This window comes from Gorilla gorilla, chromosome 13 (genome assembly GCF_029281585.2).
Source record: "Gorilla gorilla gorilla isolate KB3781 chromosome 13, NHGRI_mGorGor1-v2.1_pri, whole genome shotgun sequence".
Classification (NCBI taxonomy): Eukaryota; Metazoa; Chordata; class Mammalia; order Primates; family Hominidae; genus Gorilla; species Gorilla gorilla.
This window is the reverse complement of record NC_073237.2, coordinates 12339981-12364651: the sequence shown is the minus strand read 5'-3', so window position 1 is coordinate 12364651 and position 24671 is coordinate 12339981. Positions and strand designations below refer to the sequence as shown.

Sequence of the window (24671 nt, the reverse complement as noted above, 5' to 3'; positions counted from 1 at the left end):
TATTTTTGCTGGCCTTCTAATGATTTCACTCATCAATCAGAAGATATTTGTGTCCACCTCCCTGCTTCCTCTCCGGTGATCTTGTCTATTCTTGGCCGTTTTAGAGTTGACTTAGCAGCCTTCACAAAACTGATTGGAATTTCCACTGGGATTAAATTGATAGGTCATTTTTGGGAGACCTTTGCAATACTGAACTTTCCAATCCATGAACTTTACTTATCTGCCCATTTATTATGTTTGTTTTTGGTAGATTACAAAATTATATGATCACTCCAAAAATTACCTTGCCTTTTATAGTAAAACCTTCCATTGTAAACTTCTGGCAATCACTGATCTGTGTTCCTCTAGCATTGCTTTTTTTTTCAGAATTTTATACAAATGGAATCGTTCAGGATGTAGCCTTTTGAGTCTGGCTACTTTCATGTACTGTATCAACAGTTATTCCTTTTTATTGCCAAATAGTAATCCATTGTATAAATACTACATGGTTTGCTTATTGGTTTGTCATTGGAGGAATATGGACTATTTTCACTTTTTGGTAAATTATAAGTGGATTGGAATTCACAAAGTGCTTTTTTGTCTGAGCATAGGTTTTCATTTCACTTGTGCAAATGCCTAAGGGTAGGATTGCCGAGTCACATGGTCCATGTACGTTTGACTTTATCAGAACCTGCCAAATTGTCTTCCAAAGTGCTGTGCCACTTCTGTTTCTTTAATAAATACAGGGGTATTCAAGCTGTCTGTTTCTTCTTGAGTTTTGGTAGTCTGTCTTTCAAGGAATTGATCTATTTCACCTAATTTGTAGAATTTAGAAGCATATAGTTGTTTGTTTTGTTTTTGTAGTATCCATTATAGCCTTCTAGTGTCTACAGGATTTGGAATAATATTCCTTTCATTTCTGGTATTGGCAATTTGTGTTTTCTCTTCTTCCTTTGTCAGTCTGCTAGAGGCTTCCTCATTTGATTGATTTCCACCTCCCACCACCCCTGCAAAGAACCAACTTTGGATTTCGTTGAATTTTTTTCCTTTACTGTCTTTGTTTAAATATTACTGATTTACTCTGTTTTTCTTATGCCTGATTTGAGTTTATTTGGTTCTTTTTTTACTTAAAGTAAATGCTTACATTATTGATTTGATGCTTCATTTCTCATAATTTAGTGCTATAAATTGCCCTGTAAGCACATATTTTGATAAGATGATGTCATATTTATTAAGTTCAAACTGTTTTCCAGTTTGTCTTAAGATATTCTCTTTGACCTATGGGCCATTTAGAAGTACGCCATTTAACTTCTCATATTTGGGGATGTTCTAGAAATGTTCTAGATTCCTAGTTTAATTCTGTCATCAGAGAAAATAATTCACTGAATTTTAATTGTTTAACTTTAGGGTTTGTTTTATGACTTTTATGACCCAGAATATGATCTCTCACCACCGCCATCCAGATAATTCTTCAGGTTTTGACGTTTCCCAACCTGTCTGCTGGTTACTTTTCAGAGTACTTGGGTCATTGCTATTTATATTTTGTCCAGAGTTTCAAATTGTGATAAGTGGAAATGACAGGCCGTAGCATGCATATGCCATCCTGGCCAGCATCACAGGAGGTCAGCATATCTTTCTGTTGTTGTTTTGAGACAGGGTCTCACTCTGTTGCCCAGGCTGGAGCACAGTGGCATGATCAGGGATCACTGCATTCTCAACCTGCTAGGCTCAAGTGATCCTCCCACCTCAGCCTCCCAAATAGATGGGTCTATAGGTGTGCTGCCATGCCCAGCTAATTTATATATATATATATATATGTATATATTTTTTTTTTTTTTTGAGACGGAGTCTCGCTTTGTCACCCAGGCTGGAGTGCAGTGGCGCAATCTTGGCTCACTGCAAGCTCCGCCTCCCAGGTTCACGCCATTCTCCTGCCTCAGCCTCCCGAGTAGCTGGGACTACAGGCGCCCGCCACCACGCCCGGCTAATTTTTTGTATTTTTAGTAGAGACGGGGTTTCACCGTGTTAGCCAGGATGGTCTCGATCTCTTGACCTCGTGATCCGCCCGCCTCGGCCTCCCAAAGTGCTGGGATTACAGGCGTGAGCCACCGTGCCCAGCCCAATTTTTGTATTTTTTATAAAGATGGGATTTTGCCTTGTTGCCCAGGCTGGTCTCAAACTCCTGAGCTCTGGCCATCCTCTCACTCGGGCCTCCCAAAATACTAGGATTATAGGCATGACCACCACACCTGGCCAGTACATCTTAAAAATAATTGCTGATCCATGTTGAATAATGATGGCCTGTAAATATTTTTTCTTGCACTTGCCTTGCTGGGTTTTGAATCAAGGTTATTTTTATTTTAACCTTGTAAAATGAACTGGGGAGTCTTCTTTTTTTATTCTCTGTTTGTGTTGGTGGCAGAGTTTTTTTTTTTTTGTTTGTTTGGTTGGTTTATTTCCCTTGTATGTTTCATGGAACTTTTTAGTGAAGGCACTTGGGCCTGGAAATTTCTTTATGGGGAGTTTTTTCATTACTGATTCAATATAGTTAATCTATGTAAGTTTTTTTTCTACTTTTTGAGTCAATTTTGATTTTTTTCCCTAGAAATTCATATCTCACCAAGTATGGTGGATTATGCTTGTAATCCCAGCACTTTGGGAGGCTCAGGTGGGAGGACCACTTGACTACAATAGTTCAAGACCAGCCTGGGCAATATAGTGAGACTCCATCTCTACAAAAAAAAATAAAAATTAGCTTGGTGTTGTGGTGGGTGCCTGTAGTGTGAGCTACTTGGAATGCTAAGGTGGGAGGATCATTTGAGCCTGGAAGGTCGAGACTGCAGTGAGCTGTGATTGTGCCACTGCACTCCAGCCTGAGCGACAGAATGAGACCTTGTCTCAAAAAAAAAAAAAAAGATTTTTCATCTATGCTTTAAAGTCTGTTGGCATAAAGGTATTCATAATTTTACATTATGAATTTGTTTATTTGAGACAGGGTCTCACTCTGTTGCCCAGGCTGGAGTACAGTGGTGCAATCATGGCTCACTGCAGCCTCCACCTCCCAGGCTCAAGCCACCATCTTGATTCAGCCTACCAAGTAGCTGGGACCACAGGCACGTGCCACCATGCCCAGCTAATTTTTGTATTTTTGGTAGAGACGGGGTTTTGCCATATTGCCCAGGCTGGTCTCAAACTCCTGAATTTGAGCATTCCTTCCACTTCGGTCTCCCAAAGTGCTGGGATTACAGGTGCGAGCCATCGTTCTTGGCCTGCAAGTTATGACTTCCTTTCAGAGTCTTTCTATCTGTAGTACAGTCCTCCTGCGCAAGATTGTTTTTTGAATGTTTTTTCTTGACAAATCTTGCTAAAGGTCTGTGAATTTTATAATGTATTTTTAAAGAACCAGGTTTTAGTAGGGCATGGTGGCTCATACCTGTAATCCCAGCACTTTGAGAGGCACAGGTGGGAGGATCGCTTGAGCCTGTAAGGGGGAGGCTGTACTAAGCTGTGATTGAGCCACTGCACTCCAGCCTGGGCAACAGAATGAGACCCTATCTGAAAACCAAAAAAACCACAAGTTTTAGCTTGGCTGATTCTATTGTGTGTTTCTTTTGTATTTCATTTGTTTGTTATGTTTTTCCTTTTTCTTTCTTTGAATTTAACTTGTTCTTTGTCTGATTTATTGACTGATGCTTAGTTTTTGTTTTTGTTTTTGTTTTTGTTTTTGAGACGTAGTCTCACTCTTTCACCAGGCTGGAGTGCAGTGGCACAATCTCGGCTCACTGCAAGCTCCAGCTCCCAGGTTCAAGCGATTCTCCTGCCTCAGCCTCCCGAGTAGCTGGGACTACAGGTGTGTGCCACCACACCCAGCTAATTTTTGTATTTTTAGTAGAGCTGGGGATTCATCATGTTGGCCAGCACAAAGTGCTGGGATTACAGGCATGAGCCACTGTGCCTGGCCAGTGCAAGTGTCTTTAGCCAGCTTCATTTACTCCCTAACTCCTTGCCTCAGGTTCTGCATCCGTAAAGTGAGGTCACTAGGAGTATTTACCTCAGAGGGCTGTTGCCACGGAATAAGAAAACTTTTAGTCACATTCTGTGTCATGAGAAGGTTACTTAACCTTGAAAACCATTTCCTTGTCTGGTAAATGTGGCTGTAATGAAATCGACCCCATTCACTGTTGTGAGGATTAAATGAGATGATGTATGCAGAGCAACTAGGACAGTGCCTGGGAAAGTGCTAATCATGATCATTTATCTTCAGTTTAGAACAATATATACTTGCTTATTTAAAAAAGGAGATAATAGAGAAAAAGTATTGAGAAAAATAGGAGAGGAGAAAATCACTCATATTCTCACCATTCAGTGATTCAGCCCAGTATCATCAATGTTTTGTTTGGTTGTTTTTGTAGGTGTAGGATTTTTTTTTTTAAACGTAATTTTCCTGCATATGCAGTTTTGCATTTTTAACCCAAACTTAATGTTCTTTTTAATGTTCTTGTACTTACAAAGATTTATCCTGTTTTTAGATTGATATCTCACCTTGACAGAAATGAGATAAAATTTTAAAATATTCATTTGGTGGCTTTCACAGTATTATTTGATCTCTAGGGTCTCCTGTGAGTTTGCTATCTTATAGATGAAGAAAGATACTAGTGTGGCTGAGTCACATGCAGAATTTGGAGGAGCATGGTGCTGAATGGGCTTTGATGATTGTAGGGGCCACAACTGGAAAAGTAGATGTAAAATGGTGAGGTTGATCCCTCTGACACTTTCACATGCTCAGTCACGCATCTAGAACATGTAAGTTGGATCCTGTGCCTAGAGAGGTAGGTTTCTGAGCCAAGGCATATTCCAAAAATTGCATGAGAAGCTGGCTTTCCCAGGCACAGTGAGCCCTCCCAGCTCACTAACTCCTGAATCATACCTCCTGCCCCTAGCCAGGTTTATCTAGGACTTGAGCACAAAGAAAAAGTGGGAGCATCTGTGAACAAGAAATATCTTGAAAAACTAGTTAAGTGGTATCATATATTTGTGGGATGGGTGATTTCAAAACGAAGTCTAAAAGGACAGGACCTTGCTCATTGACAATTTATTGTCTGATGCAATGTTTCTTAATCTTTTTGGGTCTTGGCCTTTGAGAATCTTTTGAAGTTTATGGACTCTTTTCCCAGAAGAACACTCTCATGTGTATGTAACACAATTTTGCATCCAATCTTAGAGACATTAGTTATATATTGGTGTAAAAAAAAAAGCCCCAAACTTAAGGCTTAAAGGAACAATAGATGTTTATTATCTCACAGTTTCTGTGGTTCAGAAAGTCAGTAACATCTTAACTGGATACTTCTGACTCAGAGTCTCCCAGGAGGTTGCAATCAAGATGTTGTTGGGGGGAAAGGGGCAGGTTCAGTGGCTCATGCCTGTAATCTCTACACTCTGGGAAGCAAAGCCAGGAGGATTACTTGAGCCCAGGAGTTTGAGACCAGCCTGGGCAACACAGTGAGACCCTATGTATTAGTCAGTTCTCACATTGCTATAAATACATGAGACTGGAGAATTTATAAAGAAAAGAGGTTTAATTGTCTCACAGTTCCACAGGCTGTTCAGGGAGCATAATGCTGGCATCTGCTCGGCTTCTGGGGCAACCACAGGAAACTTTCAATCATGGTGGAAGGTGAAGGGGAAGCAGGCACGCCTTACATGGCCAAAGCAGGAGCAAGAGAGAGAGGGGGGAGGTGCCACACACTTTTAAACAATTAGATACTGTGAGAACTCTAATGAGCACAGCACCAAAAGGGTGATGCTAAATCATTCATGAAAGATCCATTCCTGTGATCCAGTCACCTCCCACCAGGCCCCACCTCTAACATTGGGGATTATAATTGAACCTGAGATTTAGGTGGGTACACAGACCCCAACCATATCATCCCATCTCTATAAGAAATAAAAAAGTTAGCCAGGCATGGTGGTGTGTGCTGGTGGTCCCAGATACTCAGGAGGCTGATGTGGGAGGATCACTTGAGCCTCGGAGGTCAAGGCTGCAGTGAGCTATGATTGCAGCACTGCACTCCAGCCTGGGTGACAGAGTGAGACCCTGTCTCAACAACAACAAAAAGATGCCTGGGGTTGACATTATCTGAAGGCTTGACTGAGTTGACTGAGGCTGGAGAATCTACTTCCAGTCACATGCTAGCAAGTTAGTGCTAGCTGTTGGCAGGAGGCCTCATGCAGTCCTCCCCATATGGCTGCTTTGATGTCCTCATAACATCGTGCTTGTCTTTTTATGACCTAGCCCTGGAAGTCACATTCCACCATTTGTGCGTTTCCTATTGGTCACATAGGTCAGTCCTATTTAGTGCATAGGGCAAGGTCTGAGAGGGGAGTAGTGCTGACTGCCCATGCCCTCTCCTGGTGCACGCCGCTTCCAGCACCCTGAAGCTCTCCTAACTCCGTTATTTAGGGTTTTCATATGGGATTTCATTACATGGGTATGACTGATCAAATCACTGACCAATGCTGATTGGATCAATCTGCGGTCCCCCTCTTGTCCTTGGAGGTCTAAGGGTGGGGCTGAAAACTCCACAACTCTAAGCGTGGCCAGCTCCTTCCTTGAAACTGCCTCCGTGCTCACCTTCAGTCACCTCATTAGCATAAACTCTGGGATGGCCAAAAGGGGCTTCTTATAAATAACAAAAGGTATTCCCATTGCTTAGGAAGTTCCAAGGGGTTTAGGAGCTCAGTGCCAGGAACTGGGGACAAAGACCAAATATGTATATATATATATAAATACTACAGTAGTGAATTTTATATAGCAAATATGCATTATTTTTCTTTTTGGCTAAAATTTTTTTCTAGTTATAAAACTGGTACACACTCATTGCAGAGGACTGGGGGAAGGAGTAAAATATTAAGAAAAAATAAAAATCACTTGCTATCCTGTCACCTAGTATTTTCTTTCTAGTTCTTTTCATGCAGTTATATATAACATTTTGATCTTTCTTTTTATGTTACAGAAGTCATATTCGCTTATTGCAGAGTAATCCAAAGAGTACAGAATGTCTAAAGTTAAAAAAGTTATTTAAAAAAAAGATCCTTGCCTGGGAGGAACTTTCTATTGTAGGTTGAGAGGGGAGATAGAGGGGCTGTGGGTCAGAGGATGCCCTGGTCAGGGTTGGGTGCCTGTGTCTCTTTGGAGGCAGCAGAGGTCTGCACAGCAGTGTATTACCATTATAGGGAAATGGGGGGTGGGGTGGGATGTGTGGAAGGGGAATTAAACTGCCAAGAAGAAAACAATTATTTTTATGTTGAGAAGCATTATTTTCAGGGGTCAGAAGCCCTTTGTGGGGCAGAGGGAAATTAAGGAGGTATTTGATAAACAGGTGCAGCTGAATGTGTGTGGTTAAAGTGCAATCCAGTAGTTATTTATTTGTCCGGATTGTTTATAACCTGCTTCCAGCCTAGACAAGTAGATTTGACCCTTCTGTCCTGGCTCATTCAGGCCAATTAACACTGTTTACCTTTGGGTGGGGAGGACATGCATGATCCACTGGCCGAGTGCCTTTGTAAGGTCTGTAAATAGGTTGCATTCTGGTTAAACTCATTATTGCATCACAAAAGCCAGTATCTGATGGGTCTCAGCTCTTTTCTTTTGCACTGGGGAAGACTGGAGGAGAATGAAACTTCCTTGAACCAGTGATTGGGTCTCTACCAAAGAGAGAAACTTAAAGCTAGTGAGAGCCTTAAGATATTTCATTTGAGCACTTGGCCGGCACCATGTAGGTAGAGACACTTTAAAGTAACAGTGCTTTGCTACACCTGATTTGAATCATCTGTGGAGCTTCAAAAAAATCCTAATTAATCCTAAGACCAGTTATGTCAGGTGGGGTCCAGGCACTGTTATTTTTTTAAAGCTCCCCAGGTGATTCCAGTGTAGGTCCAGGACTGAGAAGCAGTCCTTGAAGATGCTGGTGTACCCTGACCTGCCTCCAGCCTTCTTTGCAGGAGATGGATGGGGGTTGGTTGTAGTTGCTCTGTCATAGAACACTGCAATTCAAAGGATACCTAATGTTATGAATGTAGGTAAAAGGTTTGCAAAATGTTCTGTGTTTCAGGAATACTGCAATCATTTGATTCAAATGTCACCATATGTGTGTGTGTATACAGTCATGGGTCACTTAATGATGGGGACATGTTTTAAAAAATGTGTCGTTAGGCAATTTCATTCTTGTGTGAACATCATAGGGTGTATTTCAACAAACCTAGATGGGATATATATTTTCATTTATATATTTTATTATGGAAAATCAAATGTCCCAGCACTGTTGCTAAATAGCAGTCATTTCCCCTACTTGATCTGCCACGCCAACATTAAGTGCCATATATTAGATCTCTATATATGCTCCATTATAATCTTACAGGATCACTGTTGCACATGTGTTTCCTCATTGACTGAAATGTTATTCAGTGCATGACTGTACATATAGTAAAAATGTTATGCAGCATATTTTAACATACTGATATTACTAATGAGTTGTCCTCATGGTGACTTTAAGTATCATAATTAATGCCATCAACCAGAATATATCAAATAAATTCAGATACCACTTGTTCTGTTTATTTCCTTCCCCTGCCAATTTTTTATTTTTCCTGATTCTGCTGAAGCCAAGATGGGGTTCTGTGTAAGATTTTGTTTGTGAGGAAAGGTTCTGCATGAATTAAAGTTTTGCAAGCCATGGGCATTTCATTGTATGGGCCGTTTTGAGGTCTGTCATCTTGCAGATTAGATTAGCTTACACTGAGGCACAGTCACCTGCTGGGCTGGGCAGAGAGCTGCACTCCACTAGTATTTGAGCTGTCCCGGCTGTTCACCAGCTGGATCCACTTCAGATAGGCATAGCCAGGGCAGCCGCCATTCCCATTTGTGGGGGAAAAGGGAAGCTATCACAAGAATGGGCTGCAGCTGTGGGATGAGGTGGGCAGCCCAGCGATGGTGTCATTGTCAAGGGGCCATTGAAATGTCCTTAAGCAGTCATTGGCCAAATCCTGTCCTCTATGGATCCAGAGCCACAGAATGTTCCAGCAGAAATATGTCTTAGCCAGCAGCTCTTTATTGAGGACTGATTGTGGGCTAGGCTCTGTGCTAGGGTCTTTACAGATGTTACTAAATCTTCTCAATAACCCTATGAGACAGGCATTATTATCCCAATCTTACTGATGAGAAAACTGAGGCTTAGAGAGGTTAAGCAGCTTATCCAAGACCACAGTTAATAAGTGACAAAGCCAGCATCGGAACCCATGCTAGTCCTCTCTAAAGCCTTCTTAGAAATCATGTGATAGATGAGAAGATCAAGGTCTGGAGAAGAAAAGCAAGTTGTCTGAGATGACACAACCAGCTCTAATTGGTGGCAAAGCTGCGCCTATAACTCACCTGCGCTTTTCACAACCTGCAGTACGTGACCACTGCCGAAATGAAGAGGCAGCGGTGTGCCCCTCCCACCTTCTGAGTGGCTCAGGCACAATCAGTGTTGAGTTGGCATGAAATGAGAACTTAAACTCACCATGCCACTTTAAGAAGAACATGGAGAAGGCAGGCAGAAGTGACCTTGGAGAACAGTATCTGAGCCAGAAGGCAGGAGGTCAGCGGGGGAGTCTTGAGTGGGAAACTCAAGGGTAGCCTGACTGTCCTTGTCACAGGTTTAGCTGGGCACTGTTAGTTCCCCCCTTTGTCAGTTTGTGGGAATCTGGGCATCAGGGATCTGTTTCAGCCCTTCACATTTGTATTTGGGTGTGCTCAGCTTAAAACGATAGCAGCCTGCAGGAGCTCAGCTCTGCCTCCATTTATGGAGGGAAGAGAAACTAAGGAATGCTCCTTGGGGTGGTGTTGGGGAGCAGCTACATGGGAAAATGAAGGGTGCAGCACCAGTAAAAAGGTGCTCCCAGGACTCCCTCCCAACAGCACTCGGACCAAGGAAGAAGCATTTAATTTCAGCCAGATTTCTAGATGGTTGCTTTTATTTGTTTTCATCTGAATTTGTGCCAAGGATTCAACTTTTCCTGCTTATTTTATTAAAAACTTTATACACAGCATTAATAAATAGATATAAACTGCCATATACATGACAAACAGAGGGGCTAAATGAAATTCCCAAGGGTCAGCTGTTGAGTAAGTAACAAAAGCACATCTTGGCATGATCAAATTCCCATATATGCAAATTAGGGACAGTGCTTTACCACAGAGTGTTTTAATTAATATTTATAAGTCACAGAGTGCCTTTGAAAGGGCCAGTAAGCTGTTTATATTATTATCATGTCACACAAATAACAAACCCTTTGGAGATTGCTGCCTACTTTGCATTTTGGTCTGAGAAGTAAGTCAGCATGTTGCGTGTGTTTCTCTCCCTTGTAGGTGTGGTATCAGCACAGCGGCAGGTCACCGTTCAGGAAGGACCCTTGTACCGCACGGAGGGCTCCCACATCACTATCTGGTGCAATGTGAGTGGCTACCAGGGACCTTCTGAGCAGAATTTCCAGTGGTCCATTTACCTGCCTTCGTCGCCAGAGCGAGAGGTGCAGATCGTCAGCACCATGGACTCTTCCTTCCCCTATGCCATCTACACCCAGCGCATCTGCGAAGGGAAGATCTTCATAGAAAGAGTCCAGGGGAACCCAACCCTATTGCACATCACAGATCTTCAGGCCCGGGATGCCGGAGAATATGAATGCCACACACCCAGCACCGATAAGCAATACTTTGGGATTTACAGTGCAAAGATGAACCTAGTGGGTAAGGAGAAGCTGTCTTCACGTTGCCAGCGTCTGGCCTGACTCAGTTCTTTAGTAGTGTAATTTTGCTTTATGCCATGCATTTGACTTTAAAAAAAATCCCAAAACTCCCAACATATTTTAGGGGTCAACAGATAGCACAAGGAAACTAAATTTCTGTGTTCACTTCTAAATAATAGGTGGTTGAGGGTGAAACTTTAAAAAGATCTAATACAGATGTTAAGAATTTCATAAGTCAACTAACTCTGTAACTGGTGAAAAGGGATATGAAAATATAAGGCAAGGACGTTTGTGGTTGATGATCTGAATGACAAGGAAGGTGAGACTTATGACATCAGTTGGAAGAGAGGAGAAACCTCTCGGAAGGATAGGCCTTTGGGTAGCTCTGAGACCCACGGGGCACTGCTGAAGCAGGAAGCACATGTGGCTGCGGGTCCTTGCTCAGACCTTGTACATTGAAGGTCCTTTGGCTCCATGCGTAAGGAACTATGAACTGGCTGTCTCCCTTGTTGCTCCTTAATGCTGAAGGAAACATGAGGAAGAGGGATGCAGGAGCTTCCAGTGTGGGCAGCACTGGTCACAGTGTTTGCCAGTGTCAAAGGGTTAACCATATCAAGGCTGTTCTGTTTTTCTGCCTATCTTAATGTCCAGTTTTTATTATCACAACTAAGCAGTGGGTGTTGCTAGTTCTTTTATTAATACACATACTATCATTTGTTTATTTTTTCCTTTCTCTAACTAGTCTGTGTCCCAGCAGGAGACCTTTTATTTTTCATGTGTGTGTGTGTGTGTGTGTGACAGAGTTTCACTCTTGTTGCCCAGGCTGGAGTGCAATGGGGCTCACTGCAACCTCCACCTCCCTGGTTCAAGCAGTTCTCCTGCCTCAGCTTCCCGAGTAGCTGGGATTAGAGGCATGCACTACCATGCCTGGCTAATTTTGTATTTTTAGTAGAGACGAGGTTTCTCCATGTTGGTCAGGCTGGTCTCGAACTCCCGACCTCAGGTGATCCGCCTCCCTCAGCCTCCCAAAGTATTAGGATTATAGGTGTGAGCCACTGCACTTGGCCGTTCCCAGCAGGAGACCTGTAAGACCCAATCCTTGGGTGAGAACAGGGAGAAAACACATACTAGTTGTGACTAGGGTACTCTCATCATACAGAGAGGTGGTGCTATTTAATCTCCAGAAAGGTGCAAGCAAGGATCAGGGTATGATTCTGACCAAGGGATCACGGAGAAAATCTCTTCTCTTGCCTGAATCTCTCCAGACTGTGGCTTCCTTCCAGTGAGGACCCCTTTGATCGATGAATTACGTGAAAATTAAACCCACTAAAAATAGGGTATGATGATTATTGTTTCTACCAAAAATGGTTTTTTAAAAAAATCATCTTCCTAGGGCTGCATTGCTGAAGTAAGTTACAGGATGGGGATGTGGGAAGGAAAGAAAGGATGTTGTATAGAAATGTAAAACTAAAAGTTCCAGGAGGTATTTCCATTACAGGATCAGTCAGAAGTGAAGTTAAAGTATCTCAAAGCAGTGCCAGAATCAACAACAAATGTTCTTTGACCTATAAGACAATTGTTTAAAGACAGTATTTTCAGGGAGTTCATTTATTATGTAATATGAAATACACCCCATGTTTTATCCAAGTGTTATTAAAATTCGAGACAGGTAAGTGTAAGCACCAAATAATGCATTTCCAAATCTGAACAGAAAACTTTCTGTTTATGTGCATTTGGGGCTGTCTGTGGCCTTGAATCGATGGTTCAAGGATGACTGTTAGGGACGCAGTGCAGTGACACCTGCGTGGAATGGGAGCTTAGCCCCGGGAGTCTCAGATTCTGTGGCTTTGTGACTGCAGTCTCAGGACATTTCTGTGTTGCAGTGATCCCAGACTCCCTGCAGACCACTGCCATGCCCCAGACTCTGCACAGAGTGGAGCAGGACCCACTGGAGCTCACTTGTGAGGTGGCCTCGGAGACCGTTCAGCACAGCCACCTGTCTGTGGCCTGGCTCTGGCAGAAAGTTGGCGAGAAGCCCGTGGAGGTCATCTCCCTGAGCCGAGATTTCATGCTTCACTCCGGCAGCGAATATGCCCAGAGGCAGAGCCTGGGGGAGGTGCTGCTGGACAAGCTGGGGAGGACCACCTTCCGCCTCACCATCTTCCACCTGCAGCCTTCTGACCAGGGCGAGTTCTACTGCGAGGCCGCCGAGTGGATCCAGGATCCGGATGGGTCATGGTATGCTATGACCCGAAAGCGTTCCGAGGGAGCCGTGGTCAACGTCCAGCCAACTGGTCAGTCCCTCTGAGCCTCTTGTCCTGTCCTTTACTTGGTGGTGAAAGCTGTCAGATACTGGGAGAATGTGGAGACTCCTTCTTTGGGCACCTCTACCAGGATGGCAGGTTTTCATGTGAAGTTAAAGCCGGTCTTGTGTGCGGCCGGAGGGAGCTGAGGGATGTGCGGGACATAGGTATCCTAAGACCTGAGTCACAGGCAGGTGCCACACAGACTGAATCCTGCTTAGAGACATGCTTTCTTCCACCTATGTGGTGTTTACACTTTTATGAATTAGAAACTCATTTTAAAAATTGGGAGATTTCTGAGAAACCATTTGTATCTTAAAACTCTGGGCTTTCATTCCCATTAGCCACAGTTGCTGCCCCGTTTAATGATGTTGCCTTCCTTGGGTACCCATCTGGTTTCATTTGCAGAAGCCATTTGAGATAATGAGACTTCCATCCAAGGTCTAACATTATGAACTAGAGAAATTTTGGCTTAAATTATTATTTTTTATCTAATAATAGTCTTTGGTGATATTTTGTAATTTCCAAAATGCTTTATCACGTATTACTTCACCATCCCCCAGACGTTCTGTGAGGTGAGTAGGTGGTAGTACTCCTATTTTGCAGGTGAGGATGCTGAATGCAGATTACTTTATGTTGGGGCTCAAGAGGAGTCATAGGGCATGTTGATGAGGCCAGTCTGAGAGTACCAAGTTCCACTGTAGATGTTTTCTTAAGTGAAGGCCTGGAAGCGGTCCTTAAGAGGTTGCATGATGTCTTTAGACACCATCATTTGTCTTGAGGCAAAATGATGGTGGCACAGCCAGCTGAAACCCTCCCTGACTTCTCTTGGTATCTCCTGTGGCCCCAGACTCTACTCCCCAGTCTCCTGAGCCCACCAGGCTCCAGGCCAGAGCTGACAGCTGTTGCTGGCTGCCTCTGCTGGGCTGAGGGCAGGTTCTCACATGGGCCTTCAGTTCCCCCAGCTTTGATTGGAGCGTGGTTGTTGTGCCATCACTAAGTTGGTGATGAGTGGCCTGAAAGCCTTTCCTTGTGCGGATGCTCACTTCCAGTGAGGACTGTGGTGGTTCTGGTGAGTGAGTGTGGCTTTGTGGGAAATGAGCTGGTGAGTTGCAGTACAGGTGGGGTCCTTCTTCAGGACCTGTCTCTTGGGCTCCCTGTCCCATTTGCTGCAGTTAGTTGTCTGGGTCTTTGCATACTTTCTCTGCCATTCTAGAGTAATGCCTCAGACTCAGCTAACAGTACACATTTTGGGGCTTCTTCCCAGAAGTCTTCAATTGGAGGCTCCTGGGATGGGACCTGGGAAGCTGGATTTCTGGCATGCTTCCCAGGTGATTCTTCTGCTATCTACATTTTTTTCAAGCAAAGCTTCTAGGGCAGAAGCAATTCTCTGGACATCACTTTAATAAGTCATCTAATGGATGTGAAATCTTTTACCATAGGGGTTGGTAGGGATAGGGAGCAATTTATCTGCTCTGTAGGATATTTAGCTGCTTCTGGATTTTTCAGTATTAAAAAATCTATCCAAGGGGCTTTATTTTATATTTATCCTTTCCCTTCCTGGATAGTTTTAAGATCAACTTCAAAAATTTGGGCCAAATTTTGAGTCTTAATGCTTTTAAATTAGGTTGCATCAGTTAATCTTCTTTATTTTAATCTTACCAATTTGGAATTAGAACTTTTTGAATTTACCCTGAAAGTGTATCTAGACTAAGCCATCAAAAGGAAAACTAAGTGAAAAAAAAGTTGATGACTTCACTCTGCATTCCTGTGCTGTTTAGGTTCAGCAGTTGCATCTCCAACTCTACCCTTCTCAGTTTATTTCAGTAAACATGTAGCCAGTCTCCACAGCATTGAAGGTGTGATGGTGATAGGCATTAAGGGCTTCAAAGATGACTAGCACTGGTCCCTGCACTTAGGCAGACCTGAGAACCAATGGACAAGTAAAATGTGCTAAGTGCATTGATAGCATTTGTATAGAGTGCTTTGGGAATACCGGAAATAGGAAGTGTTCTTGCAACGATAGTTTTCTCTGAATGGGATGGTTGATAAGACAAATCCAGGAACACCAATAAGTTTCTTGACTTGAACTGAGTCTGGAAGCTTGAGGAGTCAGCAGTAGAAGAAGCATAAAAGTGCAAAAGTGTTTGATATGTTTGGCAAGCAGAAAGGAGTCAAGTATGACTAGTTCCAGATGTTGAGTTCCAGATGTGTGTGATGAGAGGAAAGGGAGCCCAAAGCCCCAAATGCAGTGATATAGAGCCGGGGCTTGACTCTGTGGGCCAAGAGTTTTCAAGCTGTTCTTGGAACCCTGGAAGCCCCTCAAAGGTGCCTAGGAGGTTAGACATGGGTGTGTGTTGGTGTTCATGTGCACGTGTACATACCCAGGAGTGCAGGGAGAAGGCATGCGAGGGCCTGGGTGGTCCCCCCTTGCTTCAACTATGTTTGGCAGCAGAAGATTTTATATGAATAAAAAGTCCCCTTCCTTTGTCCTCTTCTTCATAAAGTTTGAAGACCTCTGCTGCAGACAGCTGGAGAGGAGGTAGAGATTTTTAAGCAGGGAGTAAGACAATCAGATCAGGGTTTCAGAAAGAAAAACCTATGGAGGCCACCTGGAGGTTGATTAAATCCGTTGCATCTGAAGCCAAGAGACCAGCTAGAAAAGACCTAATAAGAGCCAAGGCTAGGTCAGTGGGTGCCAGAGGTGAAAGAATAAAGAGCACAATGGAAGGAGGGGTCCAACTGTCTAGAAGCCCAGGGGCTGGGGCTGTGGCTCTGGGGGTTCCTTGAACTGTGGGAGGGAAGGAACAATAATGAGGACATGCTGGACCTTTGCATTTGTGGCAGCATTGGCTGCCTTTTCTTTTTGTAAATTCCAATGAAAGAGCCCATCCATCAGATAGACTCTGATAGAGATGCTCAGTATGCGAAACACCCAGTGGGTCCTCAGACATAGGGGTCTGGGGCTCAGAGACCGAGCCTGAGAGTGATCAGGGCCCTGGAAGAGCCCATGGGGTTAAAATGGGAAAGGCCCTGGGAGAACAGCAGCAGTAAGAGGTGACCAGAGAAACAGGTGAGAGAGTGGAACAGAGTGGGCAGGCCAGCAATAAGAAGAGCAGGAGAGAAGGGATCATAGAGCAGGCTCAGAGGCCTCAACCTGCTTGAGGAAAGCCTTTGGTTAGGATGGGGGTAGGGGTAGGGGTAGGGTGGATCATTCGTGACATTTGCTAAGTCAGTGAAGCCTAATTTCAGTGAAATGAAGTGGAAGGGGTATTGGAAAAAGCACAGGTCAGTTTCTAGAGAAGTAATTGACTGGGCATAACCAAGGGCAGAAACGGGGGTGATGCGGGTAAATCTTGTGTCTTCAACCTGGGAACATGAAGGTGTCACCAAGGCATGGGGGGATTCCCCTGAGATAAGCAGAGTCTTTGGCCGCTGAAAGAAGAAAGCCAGAGTTACAGCCAGGCTAACCTGGAGCAATGGAAAGGTCTGAGGTCTAGGGTACCCCTTGCACAGCTCCAGTGGTGTTTATGTGGAAGGAGTGCTTTTCTGCCATTGATGTCGGGTTATAAATGACTAATTGGGTTGACCTGAGAGATAATATCCAGCAGATAACACGGGGACTATCCCATATGGGTGTGTTCATCCAGGCAGATGGTGGCAGAGTGAAATGTGCTTCCTTCAATCCATGCCTCTTAAGACTGGTCTCTTGGGAGCTGGAAGCTGTGACGGCAGCTACTTCATTGGAGGGGAGGCCCTGGAGTTGATGACGTGGTTTTCCCTGTCAGGAAGTTTGGCTGCTAGAGGAAGTAGTTAGGTCACTGGAAAGGGGTGTTTGCAGCAGGACACTGGCCTATATCGGGGGGAGGGGCTGGAGAGCCTGAGGAGCGGGAGGGGTAAAGCTGAGCTGGGGCTGGAAAAGAGGAATGTGGATGCTGCTCATGCGTGACTCTTATGTTTTCTCGGGGAAACAGAAACCTCGTCTGCTTGAAGAGTGCCTAGGACGGGATGAATGGGCAAGATCTTGAAGATAGTAGGAAAGACTAGACATGCCAGTCTAGGGAAGGCAGACAAGGTCAGAGCTAATGAATCTACATGGAATTCAAACATCTCTGCCATGAGATTTTTTCCACCTCAGTGTTCTTTTTAGAGGAACAGAGCTAGAACTGGGCAGTGGTCACAGCTCCAGTCTCTAACCCTTAACTCCGTTTTCTTCCCCCTGACTTCTGCCCTGGGTGCCTATGAGATACGATAGCTGTCTAATGGGATTAATAGCCACTGTACACTGGTACATAGGTTGTGGTGATGCTGTTAGTGGTGATGAGGCCCTCTTTGGTCACCCCCTCACGCCTGGTTAAACACCCAACTCAACAAAAATTAGCCAGATATGGTGGCTACTCTGGAGGCTGAGGTGGGAGGATGGCTGGAGCCTGGGAAGTCGAGGCTGCAGTGAGCCACGATCATGCCACTACACTCCAGCCTGGGCAACAGAGCGAGACCCTGTCACAATAAATAAGTAAATAAATAAAAATTTAAAAAACACCTAGCTCTTTGGAGGCTGCTTGGGTTTAGTAATCATTTCAGAGGCTGTCTGGCTTTCAGCAGAAGTAGGTACTTTCCTACTAAAGTACCTACTAAGTACTTCCTAAGTGGGAAAGTACCTACTAAGGTTTAACCAGGCGTGAGTACTTTGTAGGTACTTTCCCACTAAAGTAGGTACTTTCCTACTAAAGTAAGTACTTAGTAGGTACTTCAGTGGGAAAGTACCTACTTCCATTGAAATCTGCCTAAAGATTTGATCTGACAGGTGGTAAACTAGTGAACAGACATTAGTTTTTATTTTTTCTCTGTAATTCTGTTAGGGTTTTGTCATAGCTACATCTTATTTCTAGTATTCACATGGCGGGGGGTAGAGAGGGAATTTTAATCTTTGAGCATTTGTTAGGATTGGGCCAGCACCTAGGCCACTCTGTAATTTTTTCCCACAGACCTCAGTGGGGTAAGTCTTACAATATCTGCTGAAAATGTTTATAATGCTGTTGCTTAAATAGAGTTCTGGGTGCATATATCAAGGCTAGATATTTGTAATCCACCATTTGAGTGATATTAGTAGCTTCTCACTGAACTGGGGGTCTCATGCAAGACATCTAAAGCTTCAGACTGAGCCCCATTGGTTTAACTGGGGTAACAGTTTGCTTAGACCGTCTGGGCTGAAGTAGTTTTGAATTCTGTCTGTGATATTCAGGCGTTTCTCTGGACCTCAGATAACCTGGGTCTGAGTTGGATTTTACTCTCAAGCCAAGTGCTGTGGTCCTCCCCGCAATTAGTATTGTAAAGAAGAGGAAGGATAGTGGGAATGTGCTAATGTGGTTTAGTTGGCTGGGGCCCTCATTCACCCAGAATGTGTCTCTTTTCTTAATTGTTCTCTCAGACAAAGAATTCACTGTTCGGCTGGAAACAGAGAAGCGGCTGCACACGGTGGGCGAGCCGGTGGAGTTCAGATGCATCCTGGAGGCTCAGAATGTTCCCGACCGTTACTTTGCTGTCTCCTGGGCCTTCAACAGCTCGCTCATCGCCACCATAGGCCCTAACGCTGTGCCTGTCCTCAACAGCGAATTTGCTCACCGGGAAGCCAGGGGACAGCTTAACGTGGCCAAAGAGAGCGACAGCGTCTTTGTGCTGAAGATCTACCACCTCCGCCAGGAAGATAGAGGGAAATACAACTGCTGGGTGACTGAGCGAGAGAAAACCGTGACGGGGGAATTCATTGATAAGGAGAGCAAGCGTCCCAAGAACATCCCCATCATAGTCCTCCCCCTCGGTAAGTAGAGAGATGTGCTGCTTTCTTCTCCTTTGGCTCAGCATCATTTAGGAGAGGTAGGGGGAGAGAGAATAGTGTGGTGAGGGTGAGGGGAGACAGATGGAACCCTCGAGGTTAATGCAGAGCTGGGGGAAAAACCGTTGAGCCTCTCTTCCCTGTTGTAGCCCACCTGCCTACATTTAGCAGTCTCCCCATAGCAGAGGATCAGGATCAGGGGTGTCCAGGATCAGGGTGCCCAGATAGGGCTGGGCATAGGCCTATCTGATTGCTAGCAGCCCTGTGCATACACAAGCAGTGCCAGCTCAGCTTGGAGGGAAACCAGGAATCCCAGAAAGCTGTTTGCTCTTGTGTGGGAATCAAGTCCCAGAAGAAGTGGGTAGATAGATGCCTGCCTTGAAATCTCACTTAAGGAGAGCTGGTCTTTTATGGGAGGATTTTAAATCATAAAGTGCATTATTAAGGATTTGCCATCTGGGTTTTTCAGGTACAAAGGCTGGCATTTCCCTAAATGGCTTTTCCCTGTTGAAATTGTGTTTCTAAAAGTCAGTGGATGGGACCTCTCACATCTTCCTGGAGCATAGCCTTTTAAGCTTAGCTGATTTCTGAGGCTGCCTCAGTGGGCTCCCAGCCTTCATGTAGACTGGCCTTGTGTGGGTGGGTAGTGGCCATTGCTAGGGATTCCAGAAACTACCGGTGTTTGCTTGTGTTGTGTTTAAACATTCATAGTATCAAGATATTCTTATTAATCTCATTCTCCCATAGTTCTGTTTTTAGTAAAGAGAATAAAAACCTATGATGCTCTGATTTTAAACAAGTGGTAAAGTTTTAAGACTAACCTTTAACCTTTTCTCAGCTGCTAAAACTATTCTTTCTCTGAGCCTTGTAATAATTTCCTTTACTTTTTATTTATATGTTTTAATATTTAAAATATTTCTCTTCAAGTGTGAAGTAAAAAGTAGCCATAGGGGTCCTCTTGTCAGTCTTTTCTTCTTTTCTCATCAACTGGATTATTTTCTTTTATGCTTATTATTATTTTGTTAAAAACCATGCACACACATACCTAATTATCTTTTTTTTCCTGGCAATACATATTTTAATTTGTTTCATTTTTATGATGACAAATAATTTTCAAGTTTATTTCCTTGTTTAAATACAAAGCTAAACCACAAACAGGTATAATCAAGACATTGTGTCTCACATTTATACTCCCGTCGGATCCTCTTCCAATTTGCTGACCACTGACCAGGCTAGCATGGGGGAGGGGGTGGGAGGGAAGACTTTCTTAGGTAACACCGTCGTAAGGCCCGAGGTGGGGTTGGGGGGAAAATCAAAGATGAGGACAGGCTCTCATACCTGTCTCCATTCACATTTACCTGGGACCAGGGTGGGCAGGAGACACCAGGTCATGGCTCCTGAGCCCCGGCCCCTGGACTGAAAGGACAGTGTGTGAGAATCAGTTCTGTGAAGGGCGGGAGGAAGCAGCCACCTATTCCTCCTGCCTTCACTGTTAAGATGAAAACCTTAGCCCTATCCTTGATTCCTGGGGGCTGCCGGGCCCTGTGTGCTCCCCTGCACACCTGGGTGCCTTTCTGAGGCTGGCAGCAGCGGCTGGGGTCAGGGGTCCTGGGCTCCTAGGCTCACACCTCAGCTCAGTTGCATCCTTGCAGGAGGACACTGGGTATCTGACAAACACAAGGCCTCGACAGCAGGTCTGGAACTTTCAACCCCAGCAGGATGAGGGGGAATGGGGGTGGATGTCAGGTAAGTAATCTCTGGTTCCACTACAAAACTTTATTTTTGATTAGAGTACCATTCTCAATCTCTTCTACAAAAAGCCAAAGAAAGCAAAAAAAAAAAAAAAAAAAAAAAAAAAGCAGCCACTTCACTCACTTCAAGACCTGTATACATGTAAGTTGTTTTCTGTGGTTTTTTTAAAATTATTTTTAATTTTTATTATTATTTTTAAAATAAATTCAGTGTTCACATTTCTATAAAGAATTAACCTAGTTTCAGGAAACCCTGCCCCAGCAGGGCAGGTAAGCAACACTCTCCCTGCTCACATCTAGTTTGATTTCACGCCCTGATGCTTCAAGGTGCCCAGAAAAGCGGCAGCTTGTGGAAGAGGAAATCTATGCCCGGCCCGTGCTTGGGGCCAAGGGCTCAGTAAGCTTTCGAGAAAACAGAGGGGAAGACTAGCTTACTGCAAAAACCTTTTTAAAAAATATTCATACACTTCAGTGAGCGCCTGTCAAGACGTTAGGAGAACAAGAGCTTGGAAACATCCCGTCCAGGCCATTGGGAGGCAGCGTCTTCCTCACACCCCATCCCTGGATGTCGGGGGTGCAGGGGGAAGGTCCTGGCTCTTCCACTGGAGAAAGGAGACTCACCTAGCTTCCTAGTTCATGTTTGACTATTTCCTCTAAAACCTGTGCTGAGTCTTTGACTGCATGCACGGGAAGCACAAACGTTCGGCTTGTATGCAAAAGAAAGTACAAAAACAACTAGAATATAAAAGTTTTGGTAATATAAGGCCATCTGTTCAAGTCCACCTTGGAAACCTGTAACAGATATTTAAATACTACAGTGAAAAGGCATCTTAATATACTTTTTAAAAACATCTGAAGTAATCCGCTAAGATTAAGTGTGTAAAAAAAAATTCAATTCCCTTTGAGGGCACTTTGTCCTTTGAAGAAGGGAAAGTGGGGCGACGAGGGCGCGGGGCCCACCGGTTAATGCTTCAGCCACGGGTGGGCTTCAATGGAAGCCTTGCTGCGGTCCCCATAGTCATACAGGAGCTCCTCCCCAGCCGCCATGTCTTGGGAGGCGATGAGGGTGAGGTGAGGTACGCCGTCGATGTCGTGCAGTTTGGTTTGGCAGTTCCCACATTTGCTGTGATTGATCGGTCTTCCTAGGCAATTTGTCTCTCTAGTTGCATCCACGCAGTAGGTTTTGCTCAGATACTGAAAATAGTACATGTAGCAGCACGTGGAAGGGTCCTGTGCGTACAGAGCCTCCCGTTTCTTGGCGTCGGTGATCTCGATGAGGTCCCCGTGGTATTCCACCACAAAGTCACCCCGGGAGAACTGCTTGGTGGCAATCACACCCCTGCCTTTGCCATCGATGAGGTCAATCTTCGTTCCTTCTTCCTTCCCACTTTCAATCAATTCATCTATTCTTTTCCTTTCTTCAGACTGCAGCTCGGCTTTGCTCTTCCTGGAGCTCCTTCGGACAGGGTAGAAATCCGTAAGTTTGCGATTCTGTTGCGTTTTTCCTTGAGCTTTTTTTCGGGGGGCCTGTTTGCCCTTGATGGGCTTTTTCAGGGCTTGCTTGGTGATGGCTGCATTGGTGGAATCACAAGATGAGGGTGGAGTTTTTGGAGGTTCTGCTGCTTCAGATTTTTGGTTTGGAAAAGGTACCAGGGGACCTCTCCTGGTGTCTTTGATCTTCTGTTCCTCGGACTTCATGGCGCTCCGTACTGCGTTCCCAGCATTTCTTTTCTCTTCTCGTTTCCTGTAGATTCCGGCTAATGGTTTCCCCTGGCATTTGACTTGGTGATGTGTAACTGAGTTCTCTTCCTGAAGGGGGAAACGCATTCCAGAGCATTTGTTCGGGCTCATGTAGGAATAGATCTTTGACTGCCCGGTAAATACGTTCTCCCGTCGGTGCGGGACCTCCCCGGGCCCCTCCGCTCCACCATCTCTGGGCCCGGGGCCGTCGCTGCCGCCGCCGCCGCCGCCGCCGCCGCCGCCGCCTCCACCGCGCGGGGCTTGGACATCTTCCTGCCTGCAGCCCGGCCAGGCCCATGGCAGCGCGCCCCGCGCCCTAGCCGCCGCCGCTACCGGGCCACCACCGCTGCCGCTGCTGCTGCTGCCGCCGCCACCAGCGCTGCCGCGGCGCCCCGGGGAAGGGCCGGCAGCGCCCCATGGCGCCCCCTTCCCCCGTGGCCGGCAAGGCAGGGCCCGGCACCCGCGCACTGCGGCAGCCCCGGGCCGCCCGGGGTGAGGCACGCAGGGAGGGAGGCGCAGGCGGTGCGTCCTCAGCAGCCCGCCCGCCCGCCCGCTCCACCTAATTATCTTGAAATTCTTTTGTTTCTTAGCCTTTTCCGCCCTGCAATGCCTAGCATGGTGCTTTGCATAGAGTAGGTGCTCGCTGAATACCGTACAACTGAAATTATTGAATTGAATGCCCACTGTCTTTACTATTTTCCTGTCAGTCTGTGCTTGCCTTAACCACGGACTCTCTACTTTTAAATCTGCAACTAATTCCTCATTGTTTTCTAAGGATCAAGTGAAGGGCAGCCACGCTGTTTACTTCCTATATTTTTTGTACTAAGATTTCCCCCAACCCCTTCTGAGAACTGGTTTGATGATCTGTGGCCTGCTATATTGCTTTTCCAGCAGATAACTGGGTAGTTAAAATCCCCCAGCACCACCAGATCCTGTCCCAAGGCCACTTGGGTAAGTCGGCTGAAGAACAACAACAATCACATCGGTAATGGTGATAATGCCTTGGATTTTAATGGCGCTTTTCCTCCTAAGAGACCAAAGTGCTTCTGCATATATCATCTTCTCCGCTCCCACCTCTCAAATCCTCGTAGAGGCCAATATGATATCCATCGAATGAATGAAGAAATCAGAGCACCACACAGGAAGTGACAGAGCTGATTGTTCAGTTAGTGGTTGAGCTTGCATTGCATTAGGAAATATTTGCTTCTAACTCCACACCCACCGCCCTGCGCTTAGCCTGTGCTACACCATCAACTTCCTGATTTGAAATTTCATTTGCGAATGTGTACTCAGATTTTTATTAGTTCTGTCCTAGTTTTCACTTAATCCAGAGAGTTTAAAATTGTCGGCTGCCTTTTCTCAGGCCTGGAGATTCTTGTAAATAGTGTTAGTGGGCAGTGAGGCACCAGGTCTGTAGTTGCCTTTGCCTCAGCTGCTGTAATAAAATAGCATTTCTTCTTGTAGCCCCACATTCTAACTATGTGGGTTTCCAGGCTTGCTCAAGCAACAGAGCACCACCAAACAGTAGCCCTTTCAATCAATGAGCTAGGACTTGCGTAAGAGTCCACTGGGATGACAGTAGGGGATGAGAGTAAGGTCCTGCAAGTCATTCTCCTACTTAAGACAAGTGAAAGGATTTTCTTCCTTGATGCTGCAGTAGCCCTTTTAATCCCTTATTTTGAATTGGTAACAGTGGGGATGAGTCTTTAATCTAAAGAGGAATATTGTTGTTATTAATGATGATGAAAAATAATTACCTCATCTAATCCTGTCAATGTCATGCCCTAAGAAGTAGGCACTATTAGTATCTCAATTTTTCACATGAGAAATTGGAGCTTTGGTAGGTTAAGGAAGAACCACAGGATTACAGAGTTAGGAAGTCTCCAAATGCATCCCCTTAACCATTAGTGCTATAGATGGTGACTGTTCAGGAGCCTGATTATCTCTATGAATCATCCTGGTATGACTCCTGGGGGAGTTTGCCCTCCTGGGAAAATTGCTATTCCCTGCCCCATCCAGACCTTTTATTTTTCACATAAAACAAGCACATCCAGAATGGCTAGCAGGCATCCTCACTATAATAAGAGCTACATTTTGAGGCTCAGTGCTCGTCTTTGTTTCTGCTTGTTGGGGAAATAAAGGAGAGAAAAGATTTGATTCAAATGCATTGTTATGTGTATGTGTGTGTTTTCTCTTGGTAATTGGGTGTGCCTCTTAAAATCTGGGATTTGATTTAATTAATTGGTTTAAATTATTGCATGTATTTAATGTGGGTGGTAC

General features: G+C 44.8%; 1 protein-coding gene and 1 pseudogene across 1 annotated transcript in view; one reads left to right on the top strand and one right to left on the bottom strand.

Moving 5' to 3' along the window:
- LOC129524653 (immunoglobulin superfamily member 3-like) overlaps positions 1-24671 on the top strand; it is a 52335-nt gene that overhangs the window by 3370 nt on the left and 24294 nt on the right. Inside the window, exons 4-6 of the mRNA XM_055350932.2 lie at positions 10385-10762; positions 12645-13055; positions 18496-18885. Of these exons, the coding sequence (XP_055206907.2) occupies positions 10385-10762; positions 12645-13055; positions 18496-18885 (1179 nt within the window). The remainder of the gene's footprint in view (positions 1-10384; positions 10763-12644; positions 13056-18495; positions 18886-24671) is intronic.
- Positions 21610-22683, bottom strand: LOC129524424 (N-lysine methyltransferase KMT5A-like; annotated as a pseudogene).